The sequence below is a fragment of the Phragmites australis genome, chromosome 20 (genome assembly GCF_958298935.1).
Source record: "Phragmites australis chromosome 20, lpPhrAust1.1, whole genome shotgun sequence".
Taxonomy (NCBI): Eukaryota; Viridiplantae; Streptophyta; class Magnoliopsida; order Poales; family Poaceae; genus Phragmites; species Phragmites australis.
In genome coordinates this window covers 20,925,100-20,950,513 of record NC_084940.1, presented here as the reverse complement: position 1 = coordinate 20,950,513, position 25,414 = coordinate 20,925,100, and the positions used below count along the sequence as shown (strand labels likewise).

Sequence of the window (25,414 nt, the reverse complement as noted above, 5' to 3'; positions counted from 1 at the left end):
CGATTTCGAGTAGCTGACTACCAACTCCGTAAGGATTCGTAGCAGCTGGCCTACGCGCGACTCGGTCGATCGCCCGGTAAAGAAAACGTAACCATGGATCGATAGCTCCGTCTGTAGCTGAACTGATAGTGCCAGCAAAGCAAGTTTTCTTCGGTGCTTTGGTTGTTTTAATGGCTTCATGTAAGCCTGTGAGTTCGGGCGGATATCACCAAGACGCGTTGTATATATCGTTCCTTGTACCAAAATATTTCGTCTTAATATAAAAATACCTAGTTATCTTGTGTATTTCTTTAAGAAAAAGATAGCCGGTTTCTGTGTCGTCTCGGCCACATAATTAAGTTACCACACTGCTATATGGAAGCTTCTTAATCATGATAATGAAAGCAATTTCTCACCAACAACTCGCGCGAGTAAGATCAACTCTCCTGCACGCGTGGGCCCCACCCTTGATCGGTTGCCCCCAGCCCGGCCTATAATTAAGTAGAGCCACAGCGTGTGCCTCATCTCCTTACCTGCAGCACTTCAACACGAGTAGTACCTGTCACAGGCGAACTAGCTAGGCACCAATCACTACATAACTTCCTTTGGAGAGAAAGACAGGATGCCAAGTGAGACGGCCAATGTGCCGGCCCTCCCCGGCCACGGCCGGACGGTCTGCGTCACCGGGGCCGGCGGGTTCATTGCCTCCTGGCTCGTCAAGCGCCTCCTCGAGAAGGGTTACACCGTGCGCGGCACTGTCAGGAATCTTGGTGGGTCATCCGAGCACTCTTGCAAACTGCTGCGGCCTTGCTAACAGCTTGATCTCTTTTACTTTCTGTGTAACTCGTGAAACTGTGATAGACGGCTTAAAAGTAGCTAGTATTTGACACTTCGTATTTTATATATTCATTGATTCGCAGATGTACTAACTCTAGTGTTTTTGCTCCTCCCAACTCTCAAAGTTGATCCTAAGAATGACCACCTTAGGACGCTCGACGGCGCCGCTGATCGCCTCGACCTCGTCCGCGCCGAGCTGCTGGATCCCGACAGCCTTGTCGCGGCTTTCTCCGGCTGCGAGGGCGTCTTCCACGCCGCCTCCCCCGTCACCGATGACCCTGTACGTACACTTCTCGCACCAACTCACACGTACGAATCGTAAGATCTTCCTTTGGGAGTGTCGTACGTCGTCGTCAATGACTGACCGATTCAAAGCTTACATATATATCTGGCGCCATGGAAAACTCTCAGGAGAAGATGATCGAGCCGGCCATCCGCGGGACGAGGTACGTTATCACGGCCGCTGCCGACACCGGCATCAAGCGCGTCGTCTTCACGTCGTCCATTGGCACGGTGTACATGAACCCCTACCGCGACCCTAACAAGCCCGTCGACGACACCTGCTGGAGCGACCTCGAATACTGCAAAAAGACAGAGGTATAGATATATAGATCCCTCCAACAAATTAAGCCTAGTTATTACTTCAGAGTGAAGAAAGCTTAACTACTTTAGTAATGTTCTTATGCTTTCAAATAAAGAATGAGAGACCATGAAAGAATGAGACAACATATATAAATGCGCGAACTGAGCATAGCTAATGCATGCCACTCGGCACGGGTCTTCGTATTTTTAAAAGGCTATATATTGTTGACCTCGTGACATCCTATTGATATTGAGGTTGGAAGTTATACTTTTTTCAGTAAAAAGAAAATTAGTACCTTATCATTGAAACCTTAGAGACATGATAATTACGGCCCATGATGATTTGCTAATGCATTTGACGATGCTTTTGTTGGTGCACACATGTCAAACTTCACCAAACGAAGATAAAAGGGGTCCGATCGACGTTGATCTGTGAACTGCACGGGTTGTGAGGTGTAGTTTGTTGGTCAAGGCGTCAAACACCAACTGGACCATCTCATCCTTTCCGGCCATTGTTAACTACTCCAAATACTTTTGTGCTACCTACTACCCCATATATAACCGGGATCCTTTATTGCAGTTGAGACCAAACATATTGCTCATCAGATGGGGTCGATGTCATCAATTTCTTTTACTCATACATCAAAATTTTGTTCAGTTTTGAACTTTAGTCTCTTCAACAACTTTGGTATACGAGAAAATCAACCCAGGCCCCATTGATTTAGGAAAATGTTATTTTATCAACCATGGTAAATGTTGATTGCTGTCGTGATGTGCTTTACGTACATACAGTCGACAGATGCATAGTCCGAATAAATTTTGCTTACACAAAATACCTTTTTTGATAATGGAAGAATACACAAAATACAATAGTACAATAACATCAAGCACCATCAAAAGACAGACAGGGTCTACGGACCGCTAGTCTCCCGGTGAGGAGCGAACCCACGCGGGCTTGAATCCGCGCATGCGTACGTTGGGCGCGGGCGCGCGGCCCTTTTGCAACGGGTCCCAAGCCACCACAGTAGCACCGGTGGGGCCCTCTGTGGCCCTACTACTAAAAAATTTGAAACCTCCAAGGCTTTTTAGCAAAGAAATTCCACATTACTGGCATAAAATAATAATAATTTTTTCATTTGTGTTAGGAGATAAATATTATAATTCTCCCTTCTTCTTTGGTTGGGGACATTGCAACAAAGCAAATTTTGTTAGATATAGACAGTGGTAGATAAAAAAACTATTTTTTGAATATTAGACATAGAATTGCGTTTTTCAAATCTACCCGAAGAGCTATGTTGTGTCCACCTGGTAGTTGTTGAGAAAAACAAGTGATCTATATGGTGTAAGAAACGAACACTAGTGCACAGGTATTTCTAAGAAGGTACTTACGTTGAAGGTGAGTCTTAATGTGTTGAAACTGTACCTCTGAACAAGTAACGCTACTTAAAAAAAACTCATTTACTATCGTTCTATAAAGGGATTTTACAACCGATTTTAGAGTCGATAGTGAGCAACGGATAATGATAGTCCCGACTATTACTCTCGGTTCGGGAACCGGCAATGAAGAAGTTATTATTGTCGGCTCTAGCCACGAGCCAGAAGTGATAGTATGATAGTGGATTTTTACTGTCGGTTTTTTTAATAGTATTTTAGTGGCAGTTCATGATATTCTATCACTACCGGCTCATAAAAAATTGGTAGTGATGGGCCGATATATAAAATTATTTCTTTAGTAGTGTGACTAACTGGTACCTAAAGACTTTAATGAATTCTAATTATTATTATAAGAAAAATCAATTGTTCCAAATAAAATATTTGTTGCAGGAGAATTCAAACGATTATTTTCATGTACTCGAGAAAATTAAGAATCAAATGATTTTGTTTGTGCAGAACTGGTACTGCTACGCGAAGACGGTGGCAGAGCAGGGCGCATGGGAGGTGGCACGGAAAAGCGGCCTGGACCTGATCGTAGTGAACCCGGTGTTGGTGCTAGGCCCGCTCCTGCAGCCGACGGTGAACGCGAGCACGGATCACGTAATGAAGTACCTGACGGGGTCGGCCAAGACGTACGTGAACGCCGCGCAGGCGTACGTGCACGTCAAGGACGTCGCTGAGGCTCACGTCCGGGTGTACGAGGCGCCTGATGCGCACGGCCGATACATCTGCGCCGAGAGCACCCTCCATCGCAGCGAGCTCTGCCGCATCCTCGCCAAGCTCTTCCCGGAGTACCCCATACCCACCAAGTATATATAGATGGTCGAGCTCGGACCAGGTGATCGATTATGAAAATTTTGTTTCCTTTGTTGATGGGCTCTGTGTGTGCAGGTGCAAGGACGAGGTGAACCCTCCGGTGAAAGGCTACAAGTTCTCGAACCAGCGGCTCAAGGATCTGGGGATGGAGTTCGTGCCGGTGCGTCAGTGCTTCTACGAGACGGTGAAGAGCCTCCAGGAGAAAGGGATACTGCCCGTGCTCCCCCGAAACGACCAAGACGAGCTCCTGACCTCATGATTCCAACATTATTCACTACTACTTCTACTACCTATCATCAGCTAGCATATTGATTAACCTTTTTTATCCATATATGCATGTCTCTACGTGTGCCCTTTAATTGGTGCATGCATGCGTGAGTCACCGACCGATCAAGTGCTGTATGACGTGCACAACATATCTGTTTGGAATATATGATTGTAATATATATATCGTGTGCAATAAGTGGTCACCTTCTGCTAGACTAGTGCAGAAATCGAGTTGAAGTGCAAAATTATGTGCAATCATGAAATCAGCTTTGGTTTCGATACCAAACTATGATGAAGCTGTCAAAACATCCATGATGTACTTCTTAATTTCCACTACTCTATATAGTAGTCTGTGGGAAAAATTATGAGTTCTTTCTGTGTTAAGAGTTACGGAAATGAGAAATGCTAGCAAGTGGTACAATACAAATTGAAAAATGAAAATGAAAAGGACAATAACTGTATTTTGTTTTTAGAACTTACTTTCAGTTCATTTGAAGTTGGAAAAATTAAATCATGTTACCATTATACACAAAATAATTTCTTATAAATATTTTTCAGGCAGATTTTGCTCCCAAACAAACAGTGATTTCATATACGATAGCATCGTGTATTACAGTAATCAATATATTCCTTGTTTATACTTAACAATCGACCCAAAGGCCGCGCGCACGAAAAAAATATTTACATGCCATTGCATGTACTTTTTGTGATGCTGTTGTGATTAATTAGTTCCAAAGTGTCCTTTTTAAAACACTGTAAGTTCCAAATTTTGACATACTTAAATAAATTCAGAACTTGCCGGTTTGCAGAAATTAACAGGAAGCCTCTTGAGCTCCTGGGCTTTCAACCAATAATCGTTCTATTTTTTGTATTTTATGGACTATATGTTTTCATTTTCAAAACAAGAACCAATTTGAATATCTGAAAATTTTATATTTTAAACATGGGAAATTGCTTTATTACTCCCCATATTTTAAACATGGGACAGTTTTATTACTAAAATTACCAAAAAAGTCTTGCATATTCTACGATATTTAGAACTTGTACGCATACGTTTGGGTAATTGAAGTTGGCACTTGCATGCATGTCATGGTGTCATTGGAGCTAGGCTTGGTACCTTCTTTCGGACTAAATGACTATAATTATTACATGTTTCCTACCTGCTCTGCTGGCTAATAGTGGGCGTGACATGGGAAGCCAAAAGGCCATCAAATCAAATAATTAGTGTCCTGCTAGAGCATGGTTTGAAAGCATGCAAGATGCTCGATACACCGGACGGTTTTACGAAAGGAGTCCATGGTTCGGTAAGATAACGACAAGGAGTAGGAAGAATTTTGGAAGAGGAATCATTGGGTTTAAGAATTCGTCTACACCTGGTTTGTGTCTTGAATCTAAGGTACTTGTGTCTTGATAATCCAGTATATGTGTTTTAGGTAATACTCTTTCTGATTGTAAATATAGATCGTTTGTGTTCTCAACTATTCTCTAAATATAAGTAATTCTCGAACTTCTATGCATTTTTTTCTTTTTTATTCTCGTCTTGCCCTTATTTAATAAATGCTACCACTCTCATAAATAAATAAATTATCTTTTTCAATACAGAATAAATAAAAGACAACAAGATCATTTGATCTACTTTCTTAATCTTAATGCACAAATATAAAACAATTTACATTTGCAATCGGATGGAGTAATAAAAATCAACTAACTGAGGGATAACAAAGACCCTATCGACAACGAAGGCTCTCATATCACCTGATGCGCACATACCTCCATTTATGATGGGTGCATACAAGTTTGGTCCCAATCTTAATTAATCGTAGGAGGAATCTCATGATGGCTGCAATTTTTGTTAGACCTAGGTAGTGATAGCTGCGATTTTTCTTAGACCTAGGTAGTTGGTCACACGGTCATATATACCTCGTACATGTTCTATGTATATATCTTTAATTTCAGCATTCATTTCAATCAATAATTTAGCATCTCTCATCCTAATTTCTTGGTCTTGCTAAAATACGAGTGACGATCAAACGCGGAAGGTTGATGGGGCAAAATGACATATTCTTTTTGTGTCACTACTTACATAACACCACCTATTAGTATCGATTCTAGATATAAACAGACACTGATATATTAGTATCAGATTTAGCCACGAACCGAGACTAATTATCAGTATCAGTGTCGTTTTAGCCACGAACCGGCACTAAAGATTTACTGTCACAGTTCATCTTAAAATTTCATAACGTTTTTACATAAAGTCGGATGGGGAAAAACTTTATATGAAAATTATAGTCCTCGATGAGATCTACAACTTTGTAGTTGAATTTTTAATTTAAGGTCATTTCAATGCTCAAATAATTATAATAAAGTTACAGCAGTGGTTGATGACAGCTCATGTTAAAAAATTCATAACTTTTTCATACGAAGTCGGAAAAACTTTATATGAAATTTGTATCTCTCGAAGAGATCTGCAACTTTGTAGTTGATCACTTTTTTATTTGAAGCAATATAGCTGTACAAATAAATCAATAAAAATTGTCGAAGGTACCACATACAGGATCACAAACTAAAGTGTTATATCTAGTGTGAAATTAGTAGGAATCATTGAAAAAGCCACATATTTAGTCATAAATATCAAAAGTGCAAATTCAAAGATTTTTATTGTGATTTTGGTAACTCGGATTAATGAAACGTCTGTGCAACACTAACTTTCAGATGATGCACTATATCTCAAAAAATTTCCAGCAAATCGGAGAAGGTCAATTTTTGACGAAAATTTTAAAGGTCCTATCGAGGGTCTTCCGAGCTTTCTTTTAGGGTCAATAATTGTACAAGTCTAAAACCCTTGTATTTTTTCAGATGTGTCTCCTCGTTAGTTTCGAAAGTAGACGTCGAACGTCGAAATCGGACTCCATATGCAGAAGTTATGGTTGTTTTACTGATTACTACATGGATTGGATACAAACTTGAAATACAGAGTAGGATGGAAGAAAACTTCATAGGAAAATTGTAGAACTTGACCAGATGTACTACTTTGTAGTTGACAACTTTTTCATTTGAGGTCATTTAGATGTCCAAATAATTATTCAAACGTTCGATCAGAAGATGTCAAAAATATTTATTGTGTTACTACTTACGAACGGACGATAGTTGAGATGGTTAGAGGGGTCACGCGTGTGCACATGCTATAAGATCTTGAGTTCGTGTCTTGGTTGCCGCATACGGGTGAATATCGCGTGACTTGCGAATGTTGGGCGCGTTCGTGTGGGTACCCTCTTGTCAGGTGTCCCTGGTCACAAATTTTTTTAAAGCTTTTTTCGGCTTAAAAAATATTAAATCAGGACCAACACTATTTGTATCTGTTGGTAGCTCCAACCGGCACTGATAGTCCATCAGTTTCAGTTAGAGCTACCAACCAGCACTGATAATGATTTTTAGTACCGATTTCATACCCGACACTGATAGTCATTAACGATTTTAAACCGACACTGATAAAGATTTCTACAGTAGTGTATACTTCCAATGATAAAAAATCTCGTCATTGCCCTCTCCAACATGTGTTTTATATTAATAATATTGCATTATGCTTAATATTCAAGTTTCATCCTTAAAACATTGTATATTTTTTTTTTTCGGAAGAACATAGGTACTTTGGAACATTCATAAAGCACATGAAACGAGTAAGCCAAGTCGAAGAATAGCGGGAGCCAAAAGGGCGGCCAAAACATTCTAGCAATTATTATAGGCTTCTAGATGGCTTCAAATGAACATGTTCACATTTAGATAGTTTCATACAAGGGTTAGCTCCATCCGACTCATAAGAATTATATAAGATTTTAAGAAGATCGGTTGTATCATTCACAAGGCAGAGAAGACCACTGCACGGAGTGTGATATGATCATGATTTGTTGTATCACTCGTGTGAAGCCACAGCCTCCACGTGTGAAAAGCCTACGTATGTATATCATATCTCTTAAGTTTTTATCATCGCTTTATGCATTATCTTATAATAACACATTAATGATGGGTTATATATCTATCACTTCGAACACGTCACTAATATACGTATTACTAATAATAGTACATTAGTGATGAGTTATATCTATCATCCGTCACTAATAACTTAATTCACTGCTGCAAAACCTATTTTCCGAGACACCTAGGATTGATTTGTACAGACGGTTCGTAGGAAAAACCACTTGAGAAAGTGGCTGCGGTCCCGTGCGGCCGAGGACCGCCTGTGAAAAGTAATTTCCACAGGCGGTTCCTTACGTGGACCGCCTGTGGAAATGGATCCATTTCCACAGGCGGTCAACGTAAGGAACCGCTTATGGAAATGGAGCATTTACACAGGCGGTTCCTTACGTGGACCGCCTATGGAAATGGACAGGCGGTCCACGTAAGGAACCGCCTGTGGAAATTTCTTTTCACAGGCGGTTTATTAAGTCGACCGCCTATGAAAATACTCCATAAATACTGCATCTTCTCGGCCAGCTCCATTCAGACAGACTTACTGTTCGAAAAAGTAAGCATTTACTGTGGCGGCCGATTTGGAAAATAGGGGGGGGGGAGGTTTTGTTTTTGATTTCCTTGGAGGAGCCAAATAAGGTATGTATATCTCATCCCTAGCTTGCATTTTTTTTTAAGTTTAAATTTAGATTTAAGGCTAAATTAGAGTTTCAATGTGATCTAGAGATGCTCATGGTTCTTGCTATTTTGATCATCAAATTAGCTCAAATTTGTTGCAATATTGATTTAATTGTGTAGATTCACATGATTCTAGTATTATATTTTAAAATTGTAGCTAGAATGTGATGTTTAGCCTTAGGAGGTTTCATCATGCATGAATGAGGATATTTTCTCTAGATCTAGATCTAGGGGAGAGGGAGAGGGAGAGAGAGAGAGTAATGAATTCACATTATTTTGAGTCATAAATTTATGTTAATGTAGATTCAATTGCGTAGACATATTATAATTATAATAATCTTTTTAATTATGATTTTCAAATAAATTATTTAATTAATTAATGTACCTAATTTTGTGGTTGAAGTTAAAGATGGACAGAGCATGGATGTATGATGCGTCAAGACATGGAGAAATATACATCAAAGGACTCTCTATTTTTATTGAAGCCGCAGAGAAGGACGCTTTAATTAAGAAAACAAAGGAAATGTACTGTCCATATTCTGACTGCAAGAACCAGAAATTGTGGGACAAATCAAGTGTAATCAAATCGCACTTGATCTTGAGAGGTTTTGTTGAGAATTACAAATGTTGGTCCAATCACGGCGAACAACGTACAAGCAAATCAAACCAGGACATCGCTGCTGATCAAGTAGATGGTGATGATGAGGGAGCAGTCGGAGCCGACAATGATTTTATGATGGATGATGAACCCAATGTTGATCTGGATGATGATGCTGACTTTGATCTGGAGGAAATGCTGCGCCATGCTGAACCGCATGTTTTAAGGGACACGAGAGGTTTAGATAATTTCGAGGCATTAAAAAAAGGCATCGAACGAACTTTTGTATGAGGAATCGAAGGGCTGTGATAAGGAGTTCACGGTGTTGCATTCGGTCCTTGAACTTCTAAGGTTGAAGGCCAGCAATGGATGGTCCGACAAGAGTTTCTCGGATCTGTTGAGTCTCTTGGCAAACATGCTTCCGAAGCCTAACTCCTTGCCCACCACCACTTATCTGGCGAAGAAGCTTATCTGCCCGTTGTCATTGGATGTGCAAAAAATACACGCGTGTCCGAACCATTGTATCCTGTACCGTAAAGAGTATGAAGCCTTGGATAGATGTCCAGTGTGCAATGCGAGTCGGTACAAGAGGAATGATGATTGCGAGGACGAAGTTGCTTCCGCCAACACGAAGAAGAAGAAAAGTAATGCTGGTCGTGACGAAGAAGACACTTCTTCCAACGCGGAGAAGAAGAGAAGAAGTCCTGCGATGGTGATGTGGTACCTACCAGTGATACCCCGCTTGCAGCGCCTGTACTTGAACCCTAGGGACTCTGAATTGATGCGTTGGCATTTCGATAAGCGCAAGAAGGATGGAACTAAGCTTCGACACCCCACAGATGCTAGGCAATGGAGAAAGTTCGATGCCATGTATCCAGAGTTCGCTGAAGAACCAAGGAATGTAAGGTTCGCATTGAGTACGGACGGAATGAATCCTTTCGGTGACATGAGCACCTCACATAGCACTTGGCTAGTGGTCCTTGCCATCTACAACCTTCCTCCATGGCTATGCATGAAGCGGAAGTACCTTATGCTGTCCACTCTTATCCAAGGACCGAAACAACCAGGCAACGATATAGATGTGTTTCTGGAACCATTGATGGAAGATATGGCGAAACTGTGGAACGAGGGGGTCCGGGTATGGGATGAATTCCGACGACAGTACTTTACACTGAAAGCAATGATTTTTGTTACCATCAATGATTATCCCGCCCTTTTTAACCTATCTGGACAGGTTAAAGGGAAGCAAGGATGTGCAGTGTGCTTGGATGAAACCGCATCTGTGTACCTTCCGTACTCACAGAAGGTAGTGTACACCCGCCACCGGCGGTTCTTACTCAGAACTCACAGATACCGCAATATGAAGAAATATTTTGACAACACGGTTGAGGAAGATACTGGCCCGAAACCTCACAGCGGGGCACGAGTGTTTGAAATGGTCAATAGCATCAAGGTTGTTTTTGGGAAGCCGCCGAAGGGTACAAAGAAGAAGAAAAGTGATACGCCGACCAGCACGCTGTGGAAGAAGATGCCAATTTTCTTTAAGTATTTGCCCTACTGGAAGGACTTGGACGTTCGTCACAGCATCGATGTGATGCACGTTGAGAAGAATGTGTGTGATAGCATCATTGGCCTCTTACTGGACATACCAGGCAAGACAAAGGATGGAATCAAGTCACGTAAGGACTTGGTGCATTTTGAAATTAGGCCAGAGCTACACCCTGAAGACAGACTAAATGGAAAATATTATCTTCCGCCGGCTAGCTACTCTCTGACACCTGAGGAGAAAAAGGCACTGTGCAAGTGCTTACGTGGGGTGAGAGTCCCGACTGACTACTCATCCAACATTAAGAACCTAGTCTCGATGAAAGATTTGAAGCTAATCGGCATGAAGTCTCACGATTGTCATGTGATGATGACGCAGATGCTCCCTATTGCAATAAGGGGTATCAAGCCGAGATACATAAAGGTGGTCATCACACGGTTGTGTCACTTCTTCAACGCAATTACTCAGAAGGTGATCGATGCTGAAAAACTGGGTGCTCTACATAGTTCATTGGTAGAGACTCTGTGCCAAACTTGAGATGTGCTTCCCTCCATCCTTTTTCGATATCATGGTACACCTCTTGGTTCACATTGTGAATGAGATAATTGCGCTGGGCCCCATATTCTTACATCAGATGTATGCGTTTGAGCGGTACATGGGCATTCTGAAGGGCTATGTACAGAATCGTGCTCACCCAAAGGGTTCAATGATCGAGGGCTACAGTACCGAGGAAGTCGTTGAGTGTTGCATCGATTACATAAAAGATTCTAATCCCATTGGTGTACCTGTATCTCGACATGAGGGGAAGTCGTTGAGTGTTGCCGCTCGTATGATTGGATCTTGAAAGAGCACAAGCGTCGCTTCACCACATGGTTCAAGAACCAAAACCTTCCGGACGGTGAATCTCTAGATAAAAAAAATGTTAAAATGTTGGCCTGTGGCCCATCAAGTTTAGTTACGTCATGGCAAGCGTATGACATTAATGGGTACATGTTTTATACCAAAGCAAAAGACAACAAGAGCACGACCCAAAACAGCGGAGTTCGAACAAAAGCCTATGACACAACAGGGGAAAAGGTCACCTACTATGGGTTCGTAGAAGAAATCTGGGAACTCGACTATGGAGTGAATCTACAGATTCCCGTCTTTCGGTGCAAATGGGTCAAACACCCAAATGGCATGGCGGTGGACATCTACGGCTTCACAATTGTCGACCTCAGCATTGTAGGCCACAAAGATGACCCGTGGGTACTCGCTGATCACGTCGCACAAGTTTTGTATATAATCGACCCCGCAAATGAAAAGAAGCACGTAGTTGTTGCCGGAAAACAAAGAATTGTCGGAGTTGAGAATGTGGAGGATGCGGAAGAATACAATCAGTTCGATGACGTGCCGCCTTTTGGAGATCCAGAAAAGATCAAACTTGTAGAAGCAACCCTCGATAGATCTGTGATGCCGAACATGCGTCTGGATGGTGTAGGGAAAACAGTTCAAGGCAAATAGTGCAATGTTATGGGACATATTTTTCTAATGTGATAGAACCCTGAAATTTGTATACAATTAGGATAAGCTTTAATTTGTATTATGGACTTGTATGCATTTAAGATGCTTCAATATGTAATAGATTATTTAAGATGCTATAGTACGTAATAGAACATTTAAGATGCTTTAATATGTAATAGAATAGTATTTCCCAAACTAGCAAAAAAAAAACATTCAACAGGTTCCACAGGCAGTTTACTTAAGGAACCGCCTGTGGAAATGGATTTTCACCGGCGGTTCACCTAAGGAACCACCTGTGAAAATGATCCATTTCCACAGGCGATTCTTTAGGTGAACCGCCTGTGAAAATCCATTTCCACAGGCGGTTCACCTAAGGAACCGCCTATGAAAATGATTTTCACAGGCGATTTCTTAAGTCAACCGCCTGTGGAAATCGTTCCTATTTATATAACCACGCGCGGCCCCAAAAACCCTAGTGCTTTCAGAATACTTCGACCTCGCCGTCAGGCTGTCCGCCTCCCGCGCTCTCCCTTTCCGCCGAGTGCGACTGCGCCGAGGACCCGCCGCCGCTGCCGAGTTCGGAGCACCGTGGAGGAGCCGCCACTGCCGCTGAGTTCGACACCGCCGAGGAGGAGCCGCCGCCACCGCCGTTGCCGCTGAGTTCGATAGCGCCGAGGAGGAGCCGCACCGCCGAGGTCGACAGCGCCGAGGAGGAGCCGCCACCACCGGTGAGTAGTTCCATATCCCCCTCCCGGCCAAGCCATCGTAGTCGGTTCTCCGGCCGGTCGTGTGTCCCCCCCCCCCCTTCTCTGTGATGCTGGCCATCGTGCCGTGGTGCAGCGCCGCCGGTGAGTAGCTTCGTTTCCCCCTCCCGGCCAAGCCGTCGTAGTCGGTTCTCCGGCCGGCCATGTGTCCCCCCCCCCTTCTCTGTGATGCCGACCATTGTGCCAAAGTTTTAGAACCTAACATGTGAGAACTCACACTTGTAATGAATATTTAGTTTGCATTTTCTCTTGCATAAGAACACATACAGAAACAGAATATAGCTTTGAATTCCCATGTCTTTTGTTGATTCTAAATAAAACACGAGTAGACCTACTTCCTGCTGAATCACATCATCACAGAGGTGTAAGATAGTGCCTTTCCCACTATCTAGTTGTTTGTCATACATTGATTGAGTGATTAGGTTTTCCTAAAGGAGTCCACACAGACACAGAGATCAAAGGTCTAGACTTCCAGCGCAACTGAAGCCTCCCCTTCTCATGTGCAACCCCACCTACTGAACAACCCAACCAGCATTCTAGCTTGAGCAATATTACATGCACTCAACTCACAAGACAAAAAACCTTCCATTATTCTTGAAATTTTTAAAAGCTAGATTTCATTTGAGTTGTTATTTCAATGCTAGAACACCATATTCTTCTGTTTCTAATTTCTGAACATAACTCCTACAGATATTCCATTTGATCTTTTGTTTGGTCTAAGTTGCTTGTCTATATCATGGCTATGATAAACATTGTACATGGGAGTACAAACAACACTATAATTGTGAGCCCCGTTTGTTAACTAAACCTGACCATATCACTTATGAATTATAAATTGTTAGACCCTTAACTTGGTTCATCAATTTCACATCTATCCTTATCTTGGAGTATGTAGATGGATTGCCCAAAGATTTAAGTTCTCATTAAAAAATATGCATATGTGAAGGATGGTACAAGGGATAAGTTCAGTGTATATGACATTGTACCAATTCAGAATTCAGTTATCCTTCACCATAGACCATAGTAGACCAATCAGAGCATCTTAGGTACTTTTGGTACAAGGCATATATAAGTTTTCATTTGAATTGTTTTTTGTATGAATGATATACTAACAAATGAAAGTGATTCCCCAATCAATATAGCATGATGCTATAATGGGACAGCCAACATGGTAAGAATAATCGAGTAAGCATATTCTTAGGTAGTTAGCTGCTGAGATCAGGATTCGAGAAGAGGAAGGGTATTTGCATAAGAAGATTCTGAAAGCTGCAAAACTACAACCATAACTGAAAGAAAAAAATTAAGAGGTGAAATCGGATACCTGTTTCTCTTGCTATCTGTCTTGACTTCCACCCCAGCCCACTCGATCCTCCCCTCAGCTATGCGACATACTTGCGCACGGAATCTGCAATCCATCACAGGTTAAAAAAACAAAGAAATCAGCTGAGCTAAGTGTTGGAATGTAATCTGTCAATTCCGTCCATCTTGGCTCTCCTTCCATTCTCGCCCGATAGTATTCTATAAATCGGTAGCTTGAGTATGTTTCTGAGGTAGAAAGCATAGTTGATACCAGGTGTATTAGTAACTAAGTACATGTAGAATAGCCAAAAGTTAAGTGCATAAAGTGCTATTGGAGCTAATCTTTTCTATAAATGGCACCACCCGTCTTGCAAACTTCACGTAGAAGCTTCCTTTCCCGTGTTATAGAGCAAATCCTTGTTCAAAAGCTTAATCTACCACAATGGTGATCACCAGAAGGAAGACCCTCATTCTTTACTTCAGGTTTCTAGACTTTGACACTGCGGCGTTTGAATAATCCAATATTGTCATTCTCTGCTCTCTAATTTCCATGCTTTTCTTGTGTTCTATGATACTCCATTTTGCATTTTACACTACTACTAAATTCCCCTTTTTTCGTACTAGCATACTTGTTAGCTTTTTCTGGACAACAATAATCCAGTGGTCGATTCAGTACTATGGGGCAGAAGAGGACAGTAACCCCGAAGAAACCAGAAGCAACCAGGATGTTGGATGTTGCAACAGAGGTCTCCCCGGCACAGAGGACGCTCGCAATAGAGGCCTCCCCGGCACAGAGGTCGGATAGGGATCCAAGCCCACACCAACCGTCCTCCTCCGACAGCAGCAAAAGCTCGGGCTCGTATCACAGCCCGAGCCCTGTTCCGTGCGAGCGGGAGATCCGTCGTCGGGAAAGTGACAACGAGTACAATCCCGCCGAAGAGGTATTTAGTTGAGTCAATGCATTTCATACTTGTTACATGGAGGAATATCTTCTGTTGATATCAACTCTCATTTATTTTCTCTCTAGAGGGTGAGGGTGCCAAGATCTTCACGTCGATCATCTGCGCCACAACCCACTGCTACATCTGTGCCCGAAACTGCAGGTCCCTCTGGGCCGATGCTGAAACGAAGAAGGGGCAAGCGTAGCAGGAACAAGTTGCCGTCTGGCATTTTTACAATAACACAGGTCGGAGTTGAAGGCCTGCGCCAAATTCCGCAACGGTTGCGGATTCCTTATCAAGGAGTACGTCCCAATCACTGTAACTGATTGGCGATTGGTGTCGGATGAGACGAAGGATTTTCTATGGGCAACATTGCAGAGAACCATCCAATTCCCCTCGGGAACAGAGGAAGCAGCCAAACAGAATGCATTGAAAACTATGGGAAAAAGTCTCCGGGGTTGGAAGAGTGAGCTCAACAAGGAATTCGTGAAGAAGAATCTGGTACCCTTTAATAAATACGGAAAAATTACACCAGAGCAATGGGCAGAGTTTGTTAGGCAGAAGACCACACCTGATGCCATCAAACTGGGTGAATCGTTCAAGCAACTTGCGAAGAAGAATAAGCACCACCATCACCTGGGCACTTCTGGGTACGCCCCCAAAATTCCTGAGTGGAGGAGGCAAGAGGAAGAGGCTGCCCGGGTTGGGAAACCCAACCCTTTAGAAAATTGTGACGAGCGAAGCAGGAACTGGGTCTATGCTCGATCACAACGAACCGAGTCTCGGGACTTAGCCTTCAATAGCCCCGAGACCATGGAGGTGACCCAGACCATCCAAGGGCTTGCTAACGAAGGGTCTATAGAGGCTGACAGGGAGAATGACCTGCTTACCAAAGCCCTGGGGAACAAGGAACACCCGGGTCGCACTCGAGGCATTGGATCAAAAGTGGGCTGGAAGCATGGGTTCCCAAACGATGCGGGCCAGTACAAGACACGAACTAGATATAAGAAGACCCTAGAGGAATAGATACAAGAACAGGTTAAGGTCGAATTCATGAAGATGTGGAATGAAAAGGAGAAGGAAAGGGCGGCATTAATGCTGATAGAGCAACCAACCAGCCCAGGATTTCGGAGCAGCGTCGGGTCCACACATTTCGATAGCCAGAGATATCCTGTGGATGAAATCAAAGAGGCTACCCCTTGCATTCTTCATGTTCCGGTCGGCAAGGTAGACTTCACTGTCGAGGCTGCCACTGGCCAGGCCATTCCAGGCCGTGTGTTTCACAGTCAAGATATTCCGGCCAGTTACGCCAAGGTACAAGTGGACTCGGTGCAACCGATTTTCAGGAAGTACAAGCTCGAAATCAGCGCACCTGAGGGTATTGAGATTCTCGATGAGGCTGTTGGAAACTTCATTTTGTGGCCCAGACGGGATATCATAGTAAGCTGTCCGAAGTCATAATCGCCAGCGTCCCGTCTGTCCCAGGGCCCTGCATCTCTGCCTCAGGCACCGCTGCCCCAGAGCCAACCCACTCCACCTCAGGCACCTCAGCCCCAGAGCCAACCGACTCCGCCTCAGGCACCTCAGCCCCCGTGCCAACCCACTCCGCCTCAGGCACCTTCGCCCCCGCGCCTAGTATCTCCGCCGTAGGCAACTTCGCATCGTGCTTCACCGTCTACAACTCAGGCACCTCCGCCTCTAGCGTCTCTGACTCCGGCGTCTCCGCCTCCTGCACATCCATCACCTGAGCATCGGAGAGTTCCTACAATGATTACCCCGTACGAGAAGATTGAGCTACCTGATCCGATGAAGAGGTGGCTTTTGTCCTCGTCAAAACCAAAGGCATCATCCGCACAGGAATCTCCAATGAAGGGCAATCTCATGAAAGAGATCGTCAAAGCATTAAGTACGTCACAGATAGATTTTGTGCCTACACTGGATGTTCCCGAAAAATATGAGCATGGCAAGCCATTTCTGCCATCATTTCAGCTCCAGGAAGGTCCGTGGGAGATGAGGAAATTCCACGAATGGTACATGAGGGCATGTCACGCGGGCCTCTCCATAATCACTGCTTCTGTCCCCGTTAACGTTTATCTAAGCGGAGACAACTACCTCATGTTGGATTTCAAGGACATGCACGCTGTGTTCCGCCTCGACAAACTTGACATCAATCTCATAAGCGTCTGGTGCCTGTAAGTGCCAACAATCTATCTCTACGTTCATAAGTGTACCAATATATGTTATAGAAGCTAATGACTATTAATTTGTTCTGTAGGATGCAATTTAACGATGCAGATAAGTTAAAGAGGCCTGTCGGATTCCTTGATCCGCAACGAATTTCCCAGCCAAATATGATCGTGAACATAAGGACTGATGACCCTAGGATTAAGGGGAAGAGTAAAAAGGATAAAGCACGGGTCATAAAAGAAGCAACCAAAACAAAAAGGCTCGAAATGTCAACCTACGTAGGAAGGGCTATGCTTGAAATGCAGGACAAGGACTGCATCTTCGCTCCCTACAACTTTAAGTAAGTGTGATACGTTATGAATCTAACATAAGTGTTCAACTTAGTTGATTGATCAAGAATCTAACAGAAGTATTTATGTAGCGATCACTACATTTGTATAATGCTGATGCCGAAGTCGAGCAGACTCGTGGTCCTTGACTCTGCCGATTTCCAACAAAAATCCTACCAAGATTTCATTGATATTATACAGAGGTAAAGGAAGTCTCCCATACTTAAAATTCTTATACATTATTTATGAATTGATAATTACTTGTTGGTATTCGAATAGGGCCTACAAGTGGTACGTAATGAAAGGTGGGATACACGATACGGACAGGCCGGATGCGATGACAGTCCGTACACATTTTCTGTACTAACACAACTTCTAATTCTTGTATTCCACTATTAATGACGAATAGTTTTATTGAACTAACGAATACGTTGCGTTTTTTTAAGTGCCACAAGCAAGGTTTCAATACCGTTCTTTGTGGATACTATGTTTGCGAATTTCTTAGGATAAACGGGAGGTACACAACGAACCCTGAGGACGTAAGTCACCATTGCGCCTGCACATTCTTATTTGGTTATGTTTCCGTTGTTAGTAGTGTTTTAACTCTTTTAGTGTGTTTTCAAACCAGGCAAGGATGATTCAATGTGCGAACCAAGCTCTCACCAATAAAGAAATCCAAAACGTCCAACGTGACATGTGCCGGTTTATTATGCACGAAGTCATCCACAAGAACGGTAGATTCTTTGATCACAGAGGCGAATTAGCTAGCCATCCGAGACTTTGTGTGTGGGACAGCGACTCTTAACTATATAGGCTTGTGATGTTGTAAATACTGTTTTGTAAATATTGTTGTACTTGTGTTAAATGTTGAAATATGTGATGTTATTCATATTGTTATTGAAACTGTGTGAAATCTGGATGGAATAAAATATATTCTATTTATTTTTTTTGAAATAAATACATACCACAGGCGGTTCTCCTACGGAACCGCCTGTGCAAATCTTTATATCACAGGCGGCAGCTAATGTGGACCCCGCCTGTGGAAATCCATTTCCACAGGCGGTTGTCTTAACGAACCGCCTGTGGAAATCCATTTCCACAGGCGGTTGTCTTAACGAATTTTCACAGGCGGTTCGTTAAGATAACCGCCTGTGGAAATCCATTTCCATAGGCCGTCACTTTTGTGCCGTTGATTTCCACAGGCCTTCTGTCAGAGGCGGGTGCGCCAAACGCCTGTGAAAAGGCTTTTCCACCCGCCTGTACAGTATCATTTTGTAGTAGTGATTAGCAGTGATCTACACTCGACCTCCCTAATGGATCAACAACAATGACACTATCAACTTAAATTGATACTCTCTGGAGCTTAACAATTTTCAAACCAAAGGGGCTCAATATCTCCAAACAGCTAACCAACTGATTGGCACTGAGTTAAACAAGTTTACTACAAGGTTCATAATAGTGCTCCACTACAGGAGCATCCAAAAGCACTAACTTGAACAATGTTGCATTATTGCTTTTGGGATTTAACATCAACGGCATATTGGCACTCATAACTCCTAGCATAGCAGTTATACAGTCACAAAGCAAAAACAGAGTGACAAATGCAGCAAAATAACAATATCTGGGCAACATATCAGCACGTTTTTCACAATGTATATACACAAGCAGAACAGCAAATAAACACATGCGCACAGAACAAAATACGATGCCATTGTTACTGCATTTTGCAGAACTAGTCGACAAATTGTGCTATTAGCCTAGAAACGTTCCTAAGTGTAGGAAAACTCTGGCCCCGAAAGCTTCCAGACCACCATCTAGAATCACGTGTACACTCATCGTCCTCCCCTTAATAGAATCGCAGCAACGGTACCCGAAAATCTAACAAAAGCAATCGCTAATGGACTGTTGATGCGAAAAGTTACCACTCCAACACAGTATAATACCCAGTTTTAAAGGAATAAAATGGGGCACAACATATATATATCAGGATCAAATTTCATACATACGTTTACAACATCAGTATATCATCATAGTGTCAATAATATAATAACGTATTTAACTTATTACAAAGGGACCGGAGGGTCTAAAAGAAAATACAGCGGAACAAGAGAGCTTCAGCACCAGCGTGTCTTTCATCTTCCACAGGTGTTAACCGGTGGCACACCAGCCTAAAACAGCAACGCCGGATCGAAATCGTCTTCGTCGAAGGAAGCAGCTTCATTAATGGCTTCTGAATAGCAGTAAAATACAAGAGAAGGGACAACAGGTGTGTGCACAAAATTGTACTCCGCAAGTTAAGGGAATACATATTATGGGGCTTAAGTCAAGAAAAGGTTAGATACGGTTAACTGCACTAAGCAAACTTTAACCTAATGACTCCAACAATAGACATCCTATTTACTAAGTGTAAAGACACCACTATAACAAAAGAATTGACTCATCAGATTTCATCCGACTACCAAAACTCACCAGGTAATTTTATTACTGGGCTACACAACCAACCATACCAAGCCCTAATCTCATCTAATTATGAAGAAGTCCAAGCAGCTCTGGACCATGAGCACGGCTGATCTGATCAGTTTGATACTCTGTGGAGTTTGCATAGCTTTCCTCACGAGTCTGTGTTGCTTCACACTTCCGAGGTGTGGAGTCGGGATCTCACTACAACACCTTTATAAAGCTCCCGCCGATCCGTAGGCACCGACTGAGGTTTCACCGCTAACAAACGATTCCATCGCTGCAGAAGCCCCCTCTTTTGCCACTCAGCCACCCATTGGTGCCCAAAAATCAGAGGGGTGGCTAATTATTTGGCTAGGCCATACCCATAAAAACCTCGTGGTTGTGCGGTTTAGCCGGGTTACATGCTTCAAGAACCGATCCTTAGGATCCCACACAAGAACAACCACAAACCAACTGTGCATTACCCGCATTAGTGCATTCCCGCACCATTATCATACTAACATTCCGTTGAGATCCCTATACCATGTTACTACAAAATTAACATACCCAATTCTTATTGCATAATTATTTGTCAAGATTAACCTATCCTCAACTATGACAGCACTATCATATCTACCCATAATTAATCATGACTCAACAATGGCGACAAGAAATAATCATACAAAAGCTAGTAAACCCTAACATGGGATTCCAATTTTGACAAGCACGCTAAGAAGGATAAATAACTACACACGAATCCTAAACAAGGAGCAAGATGTTCAAGGGCACTTGCCTTCAGTTGAGGGTTGCTCGAAGTCTTCAAAAACTTGATTCCCGAACTGACCACTTCCTAACGGCGAACCAAAAAAAACACACACAAGGGAAACTGTAGTTAGGCAAAAAGAACTCATGCTCCTCGAGCACTTTCAGGCACCCTTCAACGGTGGTTATTTCGGAATATAACAAAATCGGTGATGCATTGCTACTAGCTCTAATAGTGATATCCTCACTAATTTCTCCCCTTGAACGTATGTTAAAAAAGATAGATAGCTTTACAAAATTCCTTCCATCTAGAGTGGATTGCACCAAAGGTACAATACCACATATCACAGGGATTTCCTCTTTGAGCCATAGGATCAGTTTCAACACCTACATGATAGGATAATATGAATTGAGCCTAATGTACTATAAACTCAATTAAATTGTTGTGTCCTAATGAGTGTTACTATGAGCCTAACAATGAGGGAGAAAAAGAAAAGAAGTTACTATAATCGGTCTCGATCGTGGCTAGTGGGGGAACGTCGATGGGGGAACGCCTGAAGGGTAGTGTATGCCTAGTGCGTGAGCCGATGGAGGAGTTGTCAGGATCCATCCAAGTCCACGATGACAACGCCAATGGCCCCTGCCGCTAGCTTGATCCATCGCCCTAACCCTAGCGGGTAGAGGGAGGCGCGGTCATACGTCAGACTATGGTGGAGAGGGAGGATGGTGGCAGCGTCGGTGGTGAGTGCGAATGGCAGCGACGATGGGAGGAGGAGGCGAGTGGACGTGAGCAGAGATGAGAGTGGTCGAGAGAGAGAAATGGGCGGATAAGAGTGGTTGAGCAAATAGGAGTGGTCGGCGAAGAAATTAGTGACGAGTGATAAGGATACCCGCCACTAATGAGTCGGTCATTAGTGACAGTAACAACTATGACCCGTCACTAATTATTTTAATATTAGTGATGGGTCTTTTAACGATCCGTCAGTAATGAGTAGGCTACATTTAGTGATGTGTGCCCCATATACCTATCACTAAAAAGTAAATTATTAGTGACGGACATTAATATGACACATCACTAATATCTTTAGTTACGGGTCATTCGCTAGTCGTCACTAATGAGGGTTCATTAGTGATTGGTCTTGGCTGGATTCCAGTACAAGCCATTAGTGACGGGTCGGCACTGGACCTATTACTAATAGTGCACTAGTGACAGGTACTGAGAAGCTGTCACTAATGATATATCTCCTTTGATGATTTCTTATTAGTGAGTTCACCTGCTGATATTGTTACATTTTTTTCATACGGTTTCCTCTTCTGTGCCTCCAGTTTTCCTTCTAAAATCCCTTGTTAAATTATTTCAGAACTGAACAAAATTGAAGTTGAATATACTTTGGCATTAGGAAACTGGAGAACCGTTGCTTCTACCCTTATTTGGTTGCATCGTATATGCTTGCTCCTTGTGCATGTAGATGTGAAAGGTAAGAGACATTCAGAATCTGATGCTTTTGCTGATTTGAAGAATGCATATGTGCAACAGTCTGCAATGGCATACCATCTGAGATGGCTTTTAGTCTACTATCCGCTACTTCAAGCAATCAATGTGTCTTTCACTCTGAGATATCAAGGATGTGTGTAGATGAATAAGCTTCTAATGCAACCTTTGGAGCTGATACGTGCAATCTTTAAAACAGGGATTTAGTCTTTCTGATCTACAAACAGATTTGTGAGGTAGTGTTGTATCTTTAAAGTTCTTATCATGTACAGCCTTTCCAGTAATCAATTCGTCCAGATTATTTAAAAGCATGCATTATTGAAAGTTTCGGTTAGCGCTGTAACATTATCAAATTTATTTTGTTTAATTTTCCTATTGTTTGCAGATTGTATTGCTGATATGTTACCTTGAGCATGTCATGCTATTTGTATTTAACATGGTGGCTACAAGTGTATCGGTATTGGGCCCACTGCCTATACCGGATTGGTTTAAAGAAAATAAAGTATAGTGCACTGTCGGTTGAAAACCCTCAAAATTTTCAATAAACTGAATCTAGCTCTAGAAGTAGAAAGCCCCCCGTGGATTGATAATATATGTGATGGTTGTCGTATAGTACTAATTTGTGTTCCAAAGACAAAAGAATGGTAAATTTCTTAGAACATCAGTTCAATCAAATAGATTATCACGTAGATGTAAAATTATGTTCTTCTGTATGTTCGCATCGAGGTTTGTTTTATTAAACTCATGCATGCATGGAATGATCAACAACTATAACCAACGATTTGCATTATGAGTGTTCTCAATGGCATTGTGGTTTACATTAAGCAATTGGCCATCTAGTTATGTACTTTTTTTCATAATTACAATAATATATAATGCACTTATAGGATGGGCACGAACTAAGAAAGAAGTTCTTGCTTGATCTTACTATAAAAACTATTTTAGGAGACACCTAAAGTGTATTTTCACAGATGGTTCATTTGAAAAACAGTCTGCGTAGTTAGCGGTGGTCTGCTGTGGTTATGGACCGTCCGTGAAAATATATTTTTACAGACGGTTGCTTACAGAACCGCCTCTAAAAATGTGATGATTATCACATACGGTTAATATAAGGAATAGCCTGTGTAAAAGGTTATTTCCACATGCGGTTTTTTATGTGAACCGCATATGAAAATGGGTTATTTCCACAAGCGGTTCACATAATGAACTGCCTGTCAAAATGAGTGACCGGTTATTTTAAAAAAATTATAACTTTTTTATATGAATTCGGAGTAGGTCAAACTTTATATGAAAATTGTACCACTCGACGAGACTACAACTTTGTAGTTGAAAAGTTATTCATTTGAAGTCATTTATATGTCCAAATAATTATTTGAAGTTTTAAACAATTATTTGAGCATCTAAATGACTTCAAATGAACAACTTTTCAACTACAAAGTTGTAGATCTCGTCGAGGGCTACAATTTTTATATAGATTTTGTGCTCATCCGACTTAATATGAAAAAGATATGAATTGTTTAAGCTACATTTCTACTCATTTCTACAGTAGAAATGATAAGGAACCGCCTGTAGAAATAAGTGACAATGTTCCTAAAAAAATTATATCTTTTTCATACTAAGCCAGATGAACACAAAATCTATATGAAAATTGTAGCCCTCGACGAGATCTACAATTTTGTAGTTGAAAAGTTTTTCATTTGAACTCATTTAGATGCTCAAATAATGGTTTGAAGTTTCAGATAGAAGATATCAAAAGGATTGTATATGGCGTTAGTATCACTAGTAGTTCTCTGGTGGGATGGTAAGGAAGATTTGCGCGAGCTGAGGGGTCCCGGGTTCGAGTGCTAAGAACCGCACTCGCGCGTATTTCGTACAAAAAATCGCGTGACTTGTGACTTGCGACCGTGGGGGTGCATGGTCAGTTAAAAAAATTGTTTTTTTGAATAAAAAAATATTGATTCGGGGACCAATTATTACATATGGTCTGCTTAAGAATCCATCTGTGAAAATTGATTTCTATAGGTGGTTCGTTGAAGGAACCGCCTGTTGAAATCGGTTTCTACAGGCGGCCCGCTTAAAGAACCGCCTGTGGAAACCTATTTTCACAAGCGGTTCTTTAAGTGAACCATTTGTGGTAATAGATTTTCACAGGCGGCTCGTTTACGTCTATGGAAATCGTCCATTTCTGTAGGCCTTTGATTACAGTGGATGCGCTAAATTTCTGTAAAAATGAGTTATCAACCATCTCTAAAATTAGTTTTTTAGTAGTGCATGTTGAAATACAATATGAATGAATCTGAAGACAATATCTGTGAAGTTGTACGAGAATTTATTAAACGTATTAGATAGTGCATAGTTTAGAATGAGAGATTAGTTGCACTATTATTTTTCTCGTGACTATTGTACCATTTATTTTTCTCCTTTACATATTTTAAAATCATCTAAGCATATGTTAGCTTAAAAAAATGCATAATCACATCGGTTATTTGACCTCAGTTATATACAATTGTAATAGGTGATCGTAAACTTCTATATCATAGTTTGTTTAAATAATATAATATGTGACCGTAAACTTCTATACCGTAGTTTGCTTAAAATTTTGACTCTCGTTGTAATGTTACTGATTTCATGTGCATGCTCTCGTCGTAATATTATTAATTACATGTGTGTTACACATGTACCCTTAGTAGTATTTACAAAAATTAGCACTCCATTGATTAGGCACAGCTGATACACTGCTGTTCATTGTTTATCCAACATTGTAGTTCCCTTTTGGCCACTGCAAATTTTTCTTACGTAATTATCCCTTATATGCTTCTATTGTCCCACTTATATGTGGGTCTGATCCACATGTCAACACAATTATGATTTAGCACAATTGCAAATAAGGAAATATCTCAAAACGGATTTGTGCTACAAGCATGCCATAGTTACCAAGATATGCTTATGTAGTGTAGGCAAGAATACACAGTGTACAGGTCACCCCCAATTG

At 41.9% G+C, this 25,414-nt stretch overlaps 1 protein-coding gene across 2 annotated transcripts; it reads left to right on the top strand.

Annotated features, from left to right (window-relative positions):
- The first annotated feature begins 495 nt into the window (after positions 1-495).
- LOC133902468 (cinnamoyl-CoA reductase 1-like) lies at positions 496-4,094 on the top strand. Of its 2 annotated transcripts, none has more exons than XM_062344066.1 (5): positions 496-749; positions 942-1,096; positions 1,228-1,413; positions 3,289-3,641; positions 3,724-4,094. In XM_062344066.1, exons 1-5 carry the CDS (start codon positions 602-604, stop codon positions 3,905-3,907), a joined length of 1,026 nt encoding a protein of 341 aa, XP_062200050.1. In that variant the 5' UTR covers positions 496-601; the 3' UTR covers positions 3,908-4,094. The 2 variants fall into 2 exon arrangements, with proteins under 2 accessions (XP_062200050.1, XP_062200051.1); XM_062344067.1 differs by having other exon boundaries at positions 3,289-3,654; positions 3,724-3,861.
- Positions 4,095-25,414: the final 21,320 nt, after the last annotated feature.